We start from the raw sequence: 17253 nt of genomic DNA, 5'->3' as shown, positions 1-17253 counted from the left end.
AACCCCCAAAGCAGGCCACCAAAACTAGGATGGAGAAGCAACAGACCATATACATTTTTAACAACTCCCAGTAGCTCTGCTAAGCTTCTATAAATCATTATCACCAAGCACATCAGTATAGCAAGCCTGATTTGCACCCCTGCTCTATAAAAGTTACATGCCAGGGAAAAAACTGGAGCTATCTGTGGATAGGTAAACAGGCCTAGGGACCAGAGAGACATTATTACCTCAAACCACATGGTGACTACTGACTGCTTTACCCCAATACAAAATGATTAAAACCAAAATGTAATTATTAGAGTTTTTTTCCACTTTCCCTAGCCATGCATTGGGTGCCAAATTCTTTGTCTTGGTTCGAGGCAAATTAGGAGGAAACATCCTGAAAACGGTGTCTCCTCTAAAAAACAGTAGGTTTTGGCAGCTCTTCCCCCACATGTTTGAAAATAATTTCTTGGAGGACCGTGAAAAAAAAACCCTGTTTATTTAACAAGCAGGATGCATGCAGGCACGAGAAAAAGAATGAATAATAAACCTTCTTATTGTGGAGAAAACTGGTGGATTTTGAGTCCTGCTCTTGCTCTCCTGAGATCTGGAGCTGGGGTGCAGCATCCCAGGGCCTCCCCTCTGGGCTGGGACATGGGGCTCCAGGCCATGTTATGGTGTTTTGGACAGGAGCAGAGCTGAACAGTTCCAGAAGAAGAAGCCACAGACCCAGGAAATAACTTCTAGCCTCAGCTAAAAAAAATTAACTAGCTAAAAGCAAATATGTCCTTTCTCTCCGTGCTAGACAACATAGCCGAGAGAGAACCCTGGGTAGGATGAGTGAAGATCACACCTAAAGAATTCCACTGGCTTCCCCTCCTCTCCTGGACCTAGCTTACAGGACTCATGTCTGAGCATAAAGCAGATGATAGGGGATAGAGTATCATACAGTCACCCCAAGATGGAATTTCTAGAGGTCTACCAGCAGAGTGGGGAAGGCATACTGGCATGGATTTTGTGAGCTTTAGATAGTAGCACAGCATCTTTCCGCTTATTAATGTGTGAAAAAGATCTATTAAGCCCTACAGCCAGTGAGGATCAAATACAATGGGGATATACTCAATTACAAAATATCAGGGGTCCTGATGGCCAGGATGCTGCTGCACCTACGCTATACAAAAGGTTGGGTACAGCAGTTTTAATAGCATATGCAGATGCTGCCAACCTAGTGCTGTTCCTCAGAAACTGGTGTACAATGGAAGAAGGTATTAGTTTCTTGTAGCAGATGGGGATGGATCATGTTTTAATTACAGGATCTAGTCTGGATGGAGCAGCATTAAGGAAAAGTATAAAAATGCAGCTTTTGAGTGGGATTCCTGTTTCACTGAAACCCTTGATTCTAAGCAGCAGTCCTGAGTGATACTGGTAATATAGGTACCCTAGAAAATACCTTGAGGGAAATTTGGGCTCTAATTTTGGAACCAGCTGTGTGGGGGAATGAATGAAAATAAGTTGACAAAACCAAAGAGTTACCTCACAGGTGACAAGTAAATAAATGTGGAATGATCTTGTGCACGCCGGTGTCCCACCATCAGAAAGAAATGGGATCGCAGCATCGGAAGTGTTTCATCGTTGGCGAAATTAGTGCCTATGCAAAAAACAAATCTTCCCCTTCCACCCCACCTGCCACATCAGAGTGAGGCACTGCCTGGCAAATGCCAAACCACCAGAAATGGACTAGGAAGAAGGTTGTTTGGCAATGGACCAAGCAACAAGAGGCCTCCAATGCCTGCCAAAATGCTTTTATTGAGCATGTTCAATTACACACTCCTAGGCAAGGATATTCTTTTGAATTAGAAGTAACAATTCTGGATGATATAGCCTTGTGGGGATTGTGGCAGGTGACTGGGATGAAAAGTTGAAAAAAATCTGTGGTATTTTGGTCCAAGGGATTACAAGGCTCTGCTATACATTATACCCTGATGGAAAAATGAATTTAAGCTGTAGTTTGGGCACTGCAAGAAAATGGAAGAATCACGGGCCAAAATAACATGACTGTAAACCGCCAGTACAAAACACAGTGAGGACTGAAGTTCTTTCCTATAGTGTCTCTCACAAAATATAAGCCACAGGGGAAATGGACTTGTTTATACCAATGGATTCTGTAGTGGGACTGCAACCTATTAATCTAGATGTGAACATTCATGTAATAACCCCTGACAATGCAGTGTGGTTCTGTACTCTGTCTTTTCCCCTTATTCTATATACTATATCAATATCATATTGTTGAGTTCTCAAATTTCAGGTATCTTTGACATAAACCCAACATAAAATTGAAGTTTGATCTGAAAAAAACATAAGCCAAAACTCTTCTATCTGTGTAGGCTATCACCCCATCTCAAGCTACCAGGCCTAGAATAATTTTGGCAGAAGGAGCTGGACCAACAGCATATGTATTGCTGGAAGGAGATGGCATTCCTATTTTCCTCCCTTATCACAGGTTGACTCATGGGCTTGTACTATGAGCACATACCTTGGATACCTTTCTGCAAAGTCATTTTGTAAATACCTGTGTGTAGATGTGTGTGGTTGTTTTTTACTGTAACTAACTTATCATTCTTTCTGAGTAGTGACTATAGAGCACCTGATGTGCCTTTGTGCAAAGTTTCATTTGGACATCCAAGGCAATTGTTGCCTTAACTTTGTGAATAACTGCTGTACACCAAGGAACATTGATTACGGATAAACTACTGCCCTCTTCAACATCATAAACGCTGTTGAGTTTGAAGGCTGCTTCTACCTGACTGCTGAATCAGCTGGCATGGAGGATAATATTCAGCATCTTCAGGACTTAATATATCAAATCACACAACCTACTGGTGGTGCCTGGCTAGCTGTGTGGTTTAAGTCCCTGCCAAGAAGGGTGGGACACTTAACTCAGAGCATTAGATGATTATTCCTTTTTCCGTATGCTTTAAGTGCCTCTGTAAATTCCCTATCCCACATTTCCAGCCCCAGCAGCAGTGGTCTCTTGAGTGAGGGGGTGTAATGTTGGGAGGAATAGGTTAAAAAGTGGAAGACTGGCAAGGAGGACTAAAATGCTCAAGTGAACTTGCGCCTGGGAATAACCCTTGAAAACCAGTATGAACAGCAGCCAGTGATCCTCTGTCATGGACCGAATTTAATGGTGCCTGTCTCTCCACTTGTGCGCTTCTGCCTGGGTATTGCTTCAGGAATCCCCTGGGTCAGCAAGGTAACGGGAAATATTTTACTCTTTGTGTTTTAGTCATATGTTTGTGGTTGTCACAGCTGCCTTCCTGTGCTGACTTACACCTAGGTGCTTCATTACAAGAGACACGTGGACATGCTGGAGACAGTTCAACCAAGAGCCATAAAGATGATCAAGGGACTAGAGCTCATCTCCTACGAGGAAAGGCTGAGAGAGCTGGGACTATTCATTCTAGAATAAGTCTCAGGGGGCATCTCACCCATGTATATAAATACCTGAAGGGAGGATGAAAACAAGATGTAGCCAGACTCTTTTCAGTGGTGCTCAGTGACTGGATAAGAGACAAAGGGCACAAGTTGTAACATAGGAGGTTCTGTCTGAGAATCAGGAAATGCTTTTTCACTGTGAAGGTGACTGAGCTCTGGAACAGGCTGCCCAGTGGGGTTGTGGAGTCTCCCTCCTTGGAGATGTTCCAAAGCTTCTCGGATATGATCCTGGGTAACCAGCTCTAGGAGGTACTGCTTGATAAGGGAAGTTGGACCAGGGGACCTTCAGATGTTCCTTCCAACCTCAACCATTCCACAATTCTGTGAACAGACAGGGGCCCCCAAGACAGAAATGCATGCACATGTAGACACTTAGCTTTTGAGGCAAGCTATAGTGCCCATAAGTAATCTGTAACAGTCCATACCCTTAAATAATATGCCCAAGATAGGTTAAAAAAGCTCTCATTTCTTTAAAAGACAGACACAGATAGACAAGTTAGAGGTATTGTCAAAGCTCACAGTTCTTCCAGTCTCATTGTATGTCAAATGAGCAATCATGCTGGTACTTTGTGTAGAATCACTATTAAAATATTACCTTTGTGTGCTAAGGCCAGACTGCTGAGCACATCCCATGCTTAGTTTGCAACCTGTCATGTTTCTATTCAAGACCCAAATCTCATCCAGACCAGGTGTCATGTTTCTTTCACCAAGTTTGATAGCAAGTTAACATTAAGAATCCAAATTGTAATATATGGAGATATCTGGGAAGTCAAATCCTCAGTCTCTCCTAAGGAGTCTCTGTAAACTATGAAGAAAATACATAACTCAAAATTATAAGAGCTATGAAGTCTTAAAACTAAAACAACATAATCCAGGTTAACACACACTCCTCACCAGTGAATATATGAAAAATTTATACTTAAATAAGGTATATTTAACACAAAAAGGAAAACTTGAAGAAAGTTGAACAAAATTTGGTGTTAGGGCACACAGAAACCCTTTGTAGTAGATTCCAGTAGTGGCCCTTGTTTTTTGTCTTGTTGTGGTGTGCTGTATTGTCCCATTTTGGCCTTCCAGGTCACTTTCCCAGGTGTGCCAATGTCTCTCTCCCTTCCCCCTTACCCCCATGCTGAGTGAGTCCTGTCACTCAGACCTAACATTCCAGCAAGGCGTCGTGTGGTTGGTCAAGTTTAAAGGATGCCCCTATGCCCAGAGGTCATTGGCCTGTCTGGGTGTCATCTTCCCCTGAGACCCTGCCCCTCTCACCTGGTTGGTGGCTCACCTGTACCTCCCCTCCCCCTGTCCCTGAGCTTAAAAAGGTGATCAGACCATGCGGTTATCGTTCTGTTGGAGCAGGTCCTCACGTTCAGACCTCTGTAACTATGGAATAAACCTCTGGACATTAAACCCTCCAGCAGAATCCTCTCCTTTTTCTCTTCACCATCGCCTGAAGCTATCCTCCTGAGGTAACGGGGTCCCTTACAAGCCTGGACTTGTTCAGTGCCCAGCTGCAACCACCAGCAAGCTAAGGTATCTCTGGGGTGACACGCCGCAGTTGCTGCCTTTGGCCCAGCAGCGAGGGTCAGACTGGCCCAGGCACAATCTAACTGGTAATATTGGGAGCCTTTTTTTTCCCAATATTTGGCGTCCCTGAGGTGGGCAAAGCGACTCTGCAGCCCAAGACAGACCTGTAGTACCTTGGAGAAGCTTCTAGCAGCTGTGCATCCAGCTGAAAGGGGCTTTGGTTGCAAGACCCTCGGCTAGAGACTTTGGGAATATTCCCAGAAGAAGTTTCGTGGACTGTTCGGCGCCTCTGGAAAGCCCAGCTCCTTTCTGGTGAGCAGATTTTCCAGAGGGAGGACAGGGTAGCCTCTCTCGCCCAAGAGAGGTCCTGTTCCGGTGAAGAGACCTGCCTGTACCCAGCCAGCTACAGCTTCCATTTTGGGTGAGTATCTCTGCTCTCGGTAGGGCAGGATCTCAAAAACAGACTCTGCCGTGAGTTCTGTTCCTTTTTGCATTTGCATTTTTGGCTGCGCAGCCCCACAGACGGGAATTCATTGATTTCTAGCTATTAGCTTTCTGCCGCGTGTTTTGCTGTCTTTTGGAATTCGCGCGGGAGCTCTCTCTCTCTTCCTTTTGGCTCTGCAAGCTCGGCTCTCTCCACGTGGCCGGGAGATCTTTCTCTCTCTCTCTGTGCGGGGGAGGGGGGGCTCTCGGCTCTCTTGCCGCGGGGGATCCCTCTCTTTCTCTCTCTCTGTGCGGGGGAGGGGGGGTTCTCGGCTCTCTTGCCGCGGGGGATCCCTCCCTCTCTCTCTCTCTCTCTGTGGGGGAAGGGGGGGTTCTCTGCACACGCGGCGCGGGGGGCCCCGGTTTCGGCTTGCCACGTGGCGTGGCTGCTCTCTCTGCTCCGCGGGGGGCTGCATTCCACGTTGGGGGAGGCTTTGTTTCTGCCTCAGCTTGGCAGGGCGTGCCCTGCTGCTGCTGCCCGGGAATTTTAAAAGCAGTATATACAGCTGCATTGTGAAGCTTTTGTCGGCTCGTTATCCCTTTCCATCTGTGGTTTTTTTAGAAATCGGTAGCTGATTTTGGCTTTGTTTTTGGTCAGGCGGGATTTAGTACTTTGCTTTTTACATCTAACATGGGTTTGAAACTCAGCATTGTACAAAAAGGAGTGTATTATAATATTGTAAGCATTTTGGACAGTGGTAATGTTAAGTTCTCTAAAGGAAAATTGAAACAGTTTGTAAGATGGCTTTTCCTCCACTTCCCACAAATCTCCCCTGAAGAAATCCACAATATTCAATTCTGGGATAAAGTTGGAAATGAATTGATAACCTTAGGACAATCTGGCAATGCCCCCTCAGCTAAATTTGTGTTTTGGAGTTTACAAATTCGTACAGCATTGCTCAAACAAAAGGAAATGGAGAAAAAGCCAAATGTAAAGCCATGTACCTCTACTCTCCCTGTTTCTCCCTCTCCTAGTTCTAAAACCCCTAAACCTCTTTCCCCAAAACTTAGTATTTTAAACAGATCAAACTCATTGGGAAGTCGACGCCCAAAGTCTGTTGAAATGCCTGAGTTGCCCTATCCACAAGGCCCTGGCCAGGCTGCGTGGAACCTTTCCCAATCCCCTGTGTCCCATCCTCAGAAACCCACAGCACGTGTTAGCCTTCCTGAGAGCAATGATAACCAAAATGGCCCCCAGCCCCTAGGGGGTCCACAAGATGGTGGATGCCACGTGGCATCTTCCCAAACCTGGTCTTCTTCCCAAAATCCCCTTAAGCATCCCAAAACTCCAGCCCCATCCCCCTCTCCTCCTGTTCCTCGTGACACCTTCCCCCCTCCCTTTCCTGCAGTACCCTCAGCTCCGCCCCTCTACTCCTCCCAGGGGGCGTCTGCTGACGTGATGTCACCAGGTGTCCCCGCCCCCTGCTTGCCCCTTGTCCCCGCCCCTTGTTCCCACGGTTTCCCCGCCCCTTGCCGGCCCCCTGTCCCCGCCCCCTGTCCCCGTTGCGTCCCCGCCCCCTCCCCGGGTTCCCACGGTGGGGACACACCCACTGCCATCCCCCAAACCTGTATCTGTGATCCCAATGCTTCCAATTCAAGGGATACAGAGCAGAGAACAGCAGATTCAATGCATAGTCCCATGTTGTCACTGGCTCCTGTTACCTTTCAGCCTGCAGCTCAGGGGGGAGCAGCTCCAACTGCTAATTGGAGTTCTTTTGGACGACAATTGATTAAAGAGATCTGTAAATCTCATAAAGAATATGGTCCACACAGTCCATATTTCCGTGGCCTTTTAAATTCTGAATTGAGTAGGACTGTAGTGATTCCACATGATTTAAAACAGCTTTTTTCCTGTCTAATGACCTCCACGGAATTTAAATTATGGGAAATAGCATGGAAACAAATGCTAAAAGATGCTCTCCCAGGCTTGCATGCTGATCCAAACACAGCCAAAGACAACAGTGGTAACCCTATCACCATTGAGCACCTCTGTGGTGAGGGCCAATGGTCTTCTCCCTCAATCCAAGCTACTGCAATTCCTGCAGAAACACTCGAAAAAGTAAAGGAAGCAGCTGAAAAAGCGTTCTTTTCCCTACAACCTGAGGGGCCTTTTGAGCCCTATAGTAAAATTAAACAGCTACCATCAGAGCCTTTTTTGAAATTTGTAGAAAGGTTAACTAGAGCTATTGAAATACAAGTTAAAAAAGAGACTGCTAGAGAAGCAATTTTAGAAGAAATGGCATTTACAAATGCTAATGAACAGTGTCAAGCAGCAATCCTGAGCCTTCCTTTTCAACCTTCTCCAACGTTAAAAGATATGCTTCTAGTGTGTAACAGGAAAGTGCCTCTGATGAGTGTAGCTGAAGACACCAGAGCAAGGCTGCTGCCAAGACCACCTCAGCATGTCGCTGTTGCCAGCCCGGCGCCTTTCCCCTCAGCACAGCAGTACCCTGGGCAGCAGAGGAGACCAGCAATGGTTGAGCCCACAAAACCATGCCTGCTTTGTAACAACCTAGGGCACTGGAGTAACCAGTGCCCCCTGAAAAGGGAATTTGATGAATTTAGAAATGGCAGGGGAGGAGAACTACAAGCCCTCCCTGGGGGTCAACAACAAAAAAACTGAAGAGCCAGCGCCGGCCTGCCAGGCGCACAGACACAAAAAGAGCAGGCCAAGGGAATAAGGGTAGCACAACAAATCAAGCGCGCGATAATATTAATGATTGTGTAAGTGAAGCAGGTGCTTCAAAGACTGTGTATGATTTAGGTGATCCTGTGTTAACCACGTCTTCTATCAATGAGCCTTACAGGTTGCAGCTGACTGAGTCACTCCATCTGGAGGACACTGATTGGCATTTTGTCTCTGTCAATCCAGAACAGAAGGGTGCTTGGAACCGAATTCGTTGTAAGTACATCGTCATTGGGGACACCAAACACACACCACAAGAGATCGAAATTGCTCCAGGAATGACAACATCAGATCCTGAGCAATTCGTTCTCGGCCTGCATTGTTTCCACCCACCCCTGTTTCTTCCCAAGGGACAAATTGTTGCACAAGCTATCCCTGTGCCATCTTTACCTGAAAATATCAAAAAACAAGGGCCCACAGTCGCCCGGGTCCAAGTTATTGGAAAAGACAAACCCAAATTATGGTGTAATGTCAGTGGGGGTGGGGAGTCTGAACGCATTGAGATGCTTGTAGACACAGGTGCAGACTGCACAGTAATTCCAGTACAAGACTGGCCAGCACATTGGCCTTTGCAAAATGTTGCCGGTCACCTTCAAGGAGTAGGAGGTCTGCAATTGGCAAGACAATCCAAAAGCATTATTCAATTTGAGGGACCAAACGGACAATTGGCTAATATCCGTCCATTTGTGTTGGATTATTCAGAACCTTTGTTAGGGAGAGATTTAATGGCCCAGTGGGGTGTCACAATTGATATTCCAGACTCTCCACAGCATATTTGTACAGCAGTCACTGAACAACAGCGCCCCACCCAAAAACTGCAGTGGATAACAGACAAACCAGTTCAGGTGAAACAGTGGCCGCTAAGTAAACAAAAAATAAAGGCGCTTGAAGAACTAGTGGAAGAGCAATTAAAAAAGGGCCACATTGTGGAGACCATGTCCCCATGGAACTCCCCAGTGTTTGTCATCCAAAAAGCTGACAAAAAGAGATGGCGGCTCCTCTGCGACCTCCGACAAATTAATAATGTAATTGAAGATATGGGTTCTCCCCAACCTGGTATGCCATCCCCAACAATGCTTCCCCAAGATTTGAAATTAGCTGTTATTGATATTAAAGATTGTTTTTTCCAAATCCCCTTGCACCCTGACGATGCACCGCGTTTTGCATTCTCAGTTCCTTCTATTAATATGGAATCTCCTATGAAAAGGTACCATTGGACCGTTCTTCCTCAGGGATTAAAGGTCTCTCCAGCTATCTGCCAGTGGTATGTCTCTTCCCTGCTTTCCCCAGTACGTGCAGCCGCAGAGAAGGCCATCATCTATCATTATATGGATGATATCCTTGTGTGTGCCCCCAATGATGATTTACTCACACATGCGCTTGACCTAACGATCGATGCATTGATTGTTGCAGGGTTCGAGCTCCAGGAAAAGAAAATTCAAAAGATGCCACCTTGGAAGTATTTGGGCTTAAAAATTGGAAATAGGACCATTGTTCCTCAAAAATTAGAAATCAATCCAAAGATCAAGACCCTTGCGGATGTCCACAGGTTGTGTGGGTCTTTGAATTGGGTAAGACCATGGCTCGGTCTGACTAATGAAGACCTTGCCCCTCTTTTCAATTTATTGAAAGGGGGAGAGGACCCAGGTGCTCCTAGGTCTGTTACCCCAGAGGCACGGAAAGCTCTAGAAAAGGTTCAGATTGCAATGTCCACAAGACAGGCCAACCGATGCCGGCCTGACCTGCCATTCAAATTTATCATCCTTGGTAAGTTGCCACACCTCCATGGAATTATTTTCCAGTGGGAGGAAAAACAAACACCTAAAGCAAAGAACACACCAAAAAAGGACCGGGACCAGAGTGACCCTCTCTTGATCATAGAATGGGTTTTCCTCAGTCACAAAAGGTCCAAGAGACTGACAAAGCCTCAGGAGCTGGTAGCAGAACTGATCCGAAAAGCAAGGACCCGGATCAGGGAGTTAGCAGGATGTGATTTTAAGTGCATTCACATTCCAGTTGAGTTAAAATCAGGTCAAAATACTATGAAAATACTGGAACAATTGTTTCAAGAAAATGAAGTGTTGCAGTTTGCTCTGGATTCCTACTCAGGACAAATTTCGGTAGCGCGGCCCGCTCACAAATTGTTTGAACAAGATGTTCAATTTACCTTAAAACTGAGAAGTGCTCTAAGTAGGAGACCTTTAAAAAGGGCTCTAACTGTCTTCACAGATGCATCCGGGAGGTCCCACAAGTCTGTTATGACTTGGAAGGATCCTCAAACCCAGCAGTGGGAGACAGACATTGCTGAGGTGGAAGGTTCACCTCAGGTTGCTGAATTGGCTGCGGTTGTTAGGGCCTTTGAAAGGTTCTCAGAACCATTTAATCTGATTACAGACTCTGCATATGTGGCAGGAGTAGTATCCAGGGCAGATCAAGCAATACTGCAAGATGTGTCTAACATCGCACTTTTCGAATTGCTCTCAAAACTGGTAAAGTTAGTCACTCACCGAGAGCAACCATTTTATGTGATGCATGTCAGATCACACACTGACTTGCCGGGGTTTATCGCTGAAGGCAACAGAAGGGCAGATGCTCTTGCTGCACCTGCAGTGATGGCCACTCTCCCAAATGTTTTTGAACAGGCAAAAATCAGCCACCAGCTTTTCCACCAAAATGCACCTGGCCTGGTTCGTCAGTTTAACATCACTCGAGAACAGGCCAAAGCGATTGTGGCCACATGCCCAAATTGCCAACAACATGCACTCCCTACAGTGAGTACGGGAGCAAACCCAAGGGGACTGAACAGTTGTGAACTGTGGCAAACAGATGTAACACACATACAGTCTTTTGGACGGCAGAAATATGTTCATGTTAGTGTAGATACCTTTTCTGGAGCGGTCTATGCTTCTGCCCACACAGGAGAATCATCTATTGATGCTACTAAGCACCTCTTACAGGCTTTTTCTTTCATGGGCATCCCCAAGGAGCTGAAATGTGATAATGGGCCTGCTTATAAATCCAAGGAATTCGGGAGCTTCCTGCAGTAATGGGGAGTAGAGCACAAAACTGGCATCCCCTACTCCCCTACAGGTCAAGCCATTGTAGAAAGAACTCACCGTGATATTAAAAGGGTCCTGGACCAGCAACAACAGGTTCTGAAGGTGGAACCTCCCCACATCCGGTTATCCAGGACGCTGTTCACAATAAATTTTCTGAATTGTTCTTTTGACAGCCTGAACCCACCCATCCTACGCCACTTTGGGGGGAGCAATCATAGGTTAATAAAAGAAAAACCTCCAGTTTTAGTAAAGGACCCTGAGACTTGGAAAATGGTGGGACCTTACAAATTAGTTACTTGGGGACGTGGATATGCCTGTGTGTCCACCCCCTCTGGTTTAAAGTGGGTTCCTTCCAAATGGGTAAAGCCCTATGTTCCCAAGGTCTCAGAGAAATCTACAGAAGCACCCCAGGTTGCTCATGCTGCCTGGAGAAGAAAACGCCGCACGTGTTCTCTGGAGGAAATCCATTTAAGCCTCCTATCTGGAATAGTTTATAATATATGTTTGTTTCAAGTTTTTGTACCAGTTTAGATCCCACTGTTCGTGTGTAGCCTCGAGATGCCACGAGACCGAGCCTGCTTCTCATCCTACTCGTGATCATCCCACCTGTGACCTCCTGCATAGTTCCTCAGCCCAAACCACATATGGACTACCTTGACAACGGCTCTCAGACATCAACAGAGAAACTGACAACTGGCTGAATGGACTGTTCAAAGGCCGGGGACTCTCGGGCTGGTTGGGATCTATTCTGAAAACTGTGTTTTTAGTGCTGTTTATTTTAGTTATAGTTATTATAGTTTATAGCATTGTTTTTGGACTAATCAAACGCATGGTGCTCAAGTTAATTTCAAGCTCATCTCCCCCTCCTGAAGTCTACCATTTGGAAGCCCTCAGTGCTCCAATGGATGACCTGGAAGCCTCAGTAGAAAACACTGACCCTCCTGTAGAGGAAGAACTGATTTACCAACCATGGTTTGGCAATCATTCTGCACCACAAACACAGTCCTCTTCTTTTTAAACAAAACTAGGGGGAGATGTTGTGGTGTGCTGTATTGTCCCATTTTGGCCTTCCAGGTCACTTTCCCAGGGGTGCCAATGTCTCTCTCCCTTCCCCCTTACCCCCATGCTGAGTGAGTCCTGTCACTCAGACCTAACATTCCAGCAAGGCGTCGTGTGGTTGGTCAAGTTTAAAGGATGCCCCTATGCCCAGAGGTCATTGGCCTGTCTGGGTGTCATCTTCCCCTGAGACCCTGCCCCTCTCACCTGGTTGGTGGCTCACCTGTACCTCCCCTCCCCCTGTCCCTGAGCTTAAAAAGGTGATCAGACCATGCGGTTATCGTTCTGTTGGAGCAGGTCCTCACGTTCCTTTTTCTCTTCACCATCGCCTGAAGCTATCCTCCTGAGGTAACGGGGTCCCTTACAAGCCTGGACTTGTTCAGTGCCCAGCTGCAACCACCAGCAAGCTAAGGTATCTCTGGGGTGACACGCCGCAGTTGCTGCCTTTGGCCCAGCAGCGAGGGTCAGACTGGCCCAGGCACAATCTAACTGGTAATATTGGGATTGTCTCCTACAGATGACTACAAAGCTCAATTCCACTTGGATATGATGTCTAACAGGGCAACACAGTGGTCACAATAGAGCAAAATGTCACAGTATGTAAGCAAAAATATAGCCCATTGTAGAGTTTTCATTAATACGCAGGGACAACACATAAAAAGGTCATTGGTCATGTGTTACTCAAAGGCTACTTCATGGCTGCAAACTGCTAGTGAGCTTAATTTTTTTTTTTTTCACATAACCTTTGAATAATGGGAAAGCTTTGGTGTTTTGGGAATGGGAAACCACTACAGTGTTTTATAGTTTTACTCCTTGTACTTAAGATTTTTTTAAATTACAAATTACAAGGTCACTAAAACTCACGCACACTGAAATAAAAATCATGCAGTAGTTAAGGTAAACCATCCAAGCAAGTTTTATTCATTAATATTCATAAATACACACAGCAGCTTCATTAGAGATTTTTTTCATTTTTTCCTCTTCAGTTTGAATGTGGAGTATTAGGAGAGCTTTTTGCACGTCAAGCTACAGGACACAGAGCTTTTTTTTCTCTGCACTGCAACCTATATTTATCTGCTAAAAGTAAAAATTGGTTAAGTGGAAATGATTATCGTATATATCTTTTCTCTTTTCCTTTGAATGTACACAATGTAACAAGAGTGACAGACCTGAAATTACAATCACCAAAACAAACCCAAGATAGTTGTTGTCCACTTTCATTGGCAAATACAGCACAGGGGACATTGTCTGCAAAGTGGGATGCCATCAAAGAGGAGGCTCATTTCCTTTATTATTCTCTTTTAAATTTAGGTTTTCTAAAGCAACATCTAGAGGCATAATATCTACACAGCCCATAGCACCAAAATCAGCAATCTCTCCCCGTTCATCCTCATCTGAGGAGGAACTTTCTTCCTGCATCAAAGTGGACAGTAGAAGCTCTTGAACAAACAAGCTGTGATCTGCCTGTTCGCTTTCTTTTGATTGACGCTCTGCTTCTGACATCTTGGGATCATTCAACCTGCAGAGCAACACAGAAAGATAAGACAGGCTTAGTAGTATCATCAACAAAATTGGCTTTCTCTAATTGCCTAAACAGTTGGACTGATGCATGCTGAATAACATCTGAAAGCCATTCCTTTGAGAAACAACCTAGGTACTGCTGCATTTCTCTTGACGTGTACAGATCTGACACCATATGGCACTCCTGATGCAAGAATACAAACATTTAACAAACTTGTTCCAAGATGTTTCAAAAAAATCCTTCATAGAAGTAGATTCTAAGGCTGAAGGGAAAATAAAATCTATTTCTGAAGTTTGTTTCCCCTTAGAGGGATTTTGTTTTAAGGGGCATTAAAATTAAGTCATCTCTTGTATTCATTTTGTCCTCAGGACAACTAAATGCAAGCATGACACAAAATACATTACTACATACATAATGCCCAGAGATTCCCAAAGCACAGTACATCATTCCATTTACTTATCAGTCCATGCACCATCACCTAATAGAAGCAAGAGAATTGCTTGCTTCAGTTCTATCCTAGCTCACAAGATCAGTGACTGACATTTGCAGATACTTTCCTTAAACTTATGATTTTCAAAAAACTTTGGATTGAGTTATCATCACAAGTTTTGATAGAAATCAGCATGACAGCAATAACTTATCACAACCCCAGTTTCTAGACACAGAAACTATTTAAATGCTTTTGTTCTTTCTTAACATGCAACTTAAAAATATCCTCCCCCTTGAATCCAGAAAATCAATATTCTAAACCTCCGAAAAGAGCTGGAATGAGAGTGGGCAAGTCTTCTGTAGTAGAATGGACTAGATGATGGTTGTAGGTCTCTTTCCAAGTGAACTATTCTGTTCTATAGAACTATAGGATCTAACGATACTTTCTGAAACAGATATGCATGCTGGTTATTAATAGCACAATCCTTCTTTGTTTTTTAATCTAAAATATTTTATATATAAATGTCTATTCAACCTTCATCCTTCATTAAAGATTCATTTCCTATTAAATAAAATTAACTTTAAAGTTCTCTCCACTCACATTATCAGCATAAAAGTTTGAAACATATTATTGTAAAGGCTCTTGTCTTATCAGAAGTAGTAAACAAACACAGGTTAACAAGGCAATATCCCATTTTTCTCTTCAAATTGAAAAGCAAGTAATATTTATTCACTGCCTAGGAACAAGCACCAGGGTTGAAAAGGTGATGTTACAAATGCAAACAAAAGCATAGTATCTCAACTACAAACTTCATTAGTGATCTGGCAGTAGTTTCACTGAACTCTATGTCCACAAGAAGACAAGGAAAACAGAAATGGAAGAAAAGTTAAAAGCCCAAACCAAATTACCTCATAAGAAGAAACTGGGAATTCTGTATAGTCTGATGATTGTTTTCTGTGTTAGATGTATTGGTTGCTGCTATAGATTGTGTAAGAGTGGTCGGTATGCTGCTTGTGTTAGCGCGTCTAGTGGCATTGCGTGCAGTTTCCAGTTGTTGTCTTGCTGCTTGTGCATGCTGTCTTTCCAACTGCAGTTGCATCTGCAGCTGCTGTAACTGAGAAGCAGAAGGGCCAGAAGAATTGAGCTGCCCTGCAGAACGTCTCACGCCTGATAACTGAGATAAAAGCTCTGCCAGAAAAGAGAGAAGTTTCTACAGTGAAATCTGCTTAAATTCATATCACACAACAGCATAATTATGTCCTGAATACCAGTATATCAATTTCTTTGCTTTCTAAAAACTTTCATCAATGAAATTCATGAACAAATTGTATTGATTTGAAAAGCTTCATGGACTATCCATTACAAGCACCCCATGTCTCAAAACCCACAGGAAGATTAAGAATTATTTAAAGAACTATGTATAAAAAAGTGTCAAAGCTTAAAGCTTTTTAAACTGATAAGGGTCAACCTATGGAGAATACCATATAGGCAGTATCCTGTGCAAGAATTCTCTAAAATTTTATTTTCAAGTTAGTCAAAATAGTTATTAACCCCTTCGATTCTGACTTCAATTGGTGGCTTTATGCACCTTCAATGCATATTCCAGAGGGAAGCTGTGCTGCAGAAAAGACAAATATTTATAGCATAATTTCAGACACTTTTAGAAAATATTCAGTTCAGAAAGGTTTTTTAAATGCTTACTTATATGAAAAATATTTGACCACAAAAGCGGATTTTGGTGCACTTTTTGACCTCTGCTCAAAAGAGAAATTCTAATGATAAAAAAGTTAAATCTAGCCTGGATTCCTTTCCTCCAGAGTTCAAGACTGTGACAAATTATGTCCATGCTAAGCATTTCCCAAAATAAACATTAATAATGAGCTATTGCCCAGCAATTTGCTACATATTATATTCCACCCAAAGTTGTGAGTACTACTTTGTTGTGTATGATACAAGGAGGGCAGAAGTAGTAGATTACCTTTTTTCCCTATCCATCCAATCCCCATTAAAGCTGCAAGTCATTATTATAAGTCATGAAAATTTTCCTTCCATCTCACTTTCATGATATAATCATTTGAAACTAGGCTTTTCTTAGGGGAATAAAGCACAATGCATCTGTTCTTTGCATCTGGAGCACCTGATATCACTGTCAGCTACCAATATTTCATTTCACTAATTACTGATAACAACCACAAGGAGAAAAATAAATAAAATGTACATGTCTGTTACAAGCACAAGTTCTAACTTCTGGTAGTATGTACTAATTATTACCCCAATACAAAGGAAGACTTATAACACTGCCAGGTAAGACATATTTTTCCTTGCTGTTTGTAAGATCACTTTGAATACAGCTTAACAGAACCCTAGTAGCAGATGTGAATTTGTGAATTTGAGACACAGGCTTGGCATGACACAGACACCAAGCCAGGCTGCACTACATTGTCTGAATGCAAAAAACATTGACACCAAAAAAAAAAAAAAAAAAAAAAGAAAAAAGGCAAGACTCAAAGGAATACCATTTTATTACACATGCTCCTAAATGAGATGGTCCTGTGAGGCTAAAATAAACCAAGGCAGCCACTTCATGTTTAACTCAGCTAAACTAACACCCACTGCATCAATAAGAGGAAGTGTTGCACTCCAGGACTCCAGGAGACACAAACATCCTCCCTTCTTGCACCAACTCTAGTGCTTTAGAGACCCACGACCTAACTTAAGTCATTAAGATGACAGAAAATTTTTCATCCTCTTTTGCTTGGATATTTTTAGTAGCAGGAATGCATCCTGCAGGTCTCAGGAAGTGATTTTCCCCCTCTATTTGGCACTGGGGCAAAGCCACATCCAGAGTTCTGTGTTCAGTTTTAGGCTCCCTGGACATGAGACATGGACATAACAGAGCAAATCCAGTGGAGGGCCACCCAGATGTTCAGAAGGCTGGAACATATTACAGGATGAAAAAGTGGGAGAACTGTTTTTGTTCAGACTGGAAAAGAATACTTTGTAAGATATCTTACTG

At 43.8% G+C, this 17253-nt stretch overlaps 1 protein-coding gene across 1 annotated transcript in view; it reads right to left on the bottom strand.

Moving 5' to 3' along the window:
* Positions 1–13183: 13183 nt before the first annotated feature.
* The window catches only part of LOC134431529 (E3 ubiquitin-protein ligase KCMF1-like), a 48078-nt gene continuing 44008 nt past the window's right edge, over positions 13184–17253 (bottom strand). The window contains exons 6-7 of the mRNA XM_063179527.1: positions 15146–15425; positions 13184–13804 (exon numbers count right to left, since the gene is read on the bottom strand). Of these exons, the coding sequence (XP_063035597.1) occupies positions 13552–13804; positions 15146–15425 (533 nt within the window). The 3' untranslated portion in view covers positions 13184–13551. The remainder of the gene's footprint in view (positions 13805–15145; positions 15426–17253) is intronic.

This window comes from Melospiza melodia, chromosome W, assembly GCF_035770615.1.
Source record: "Melospiza melodia melodia isolate bMelMel2 chromosome W, bMelMel2.pri, whole genome shotgun sequence".
NCBI lineage: Eukaryota > Metazoa > Chordata > Aves > Passeriformes > Passerellidae > Melospiza > Melospiza melodia.
Note: the sequence above shows the minus strand (reverse complement) of the source record. Positions and strands in the feature narration are given on the sequence as shown.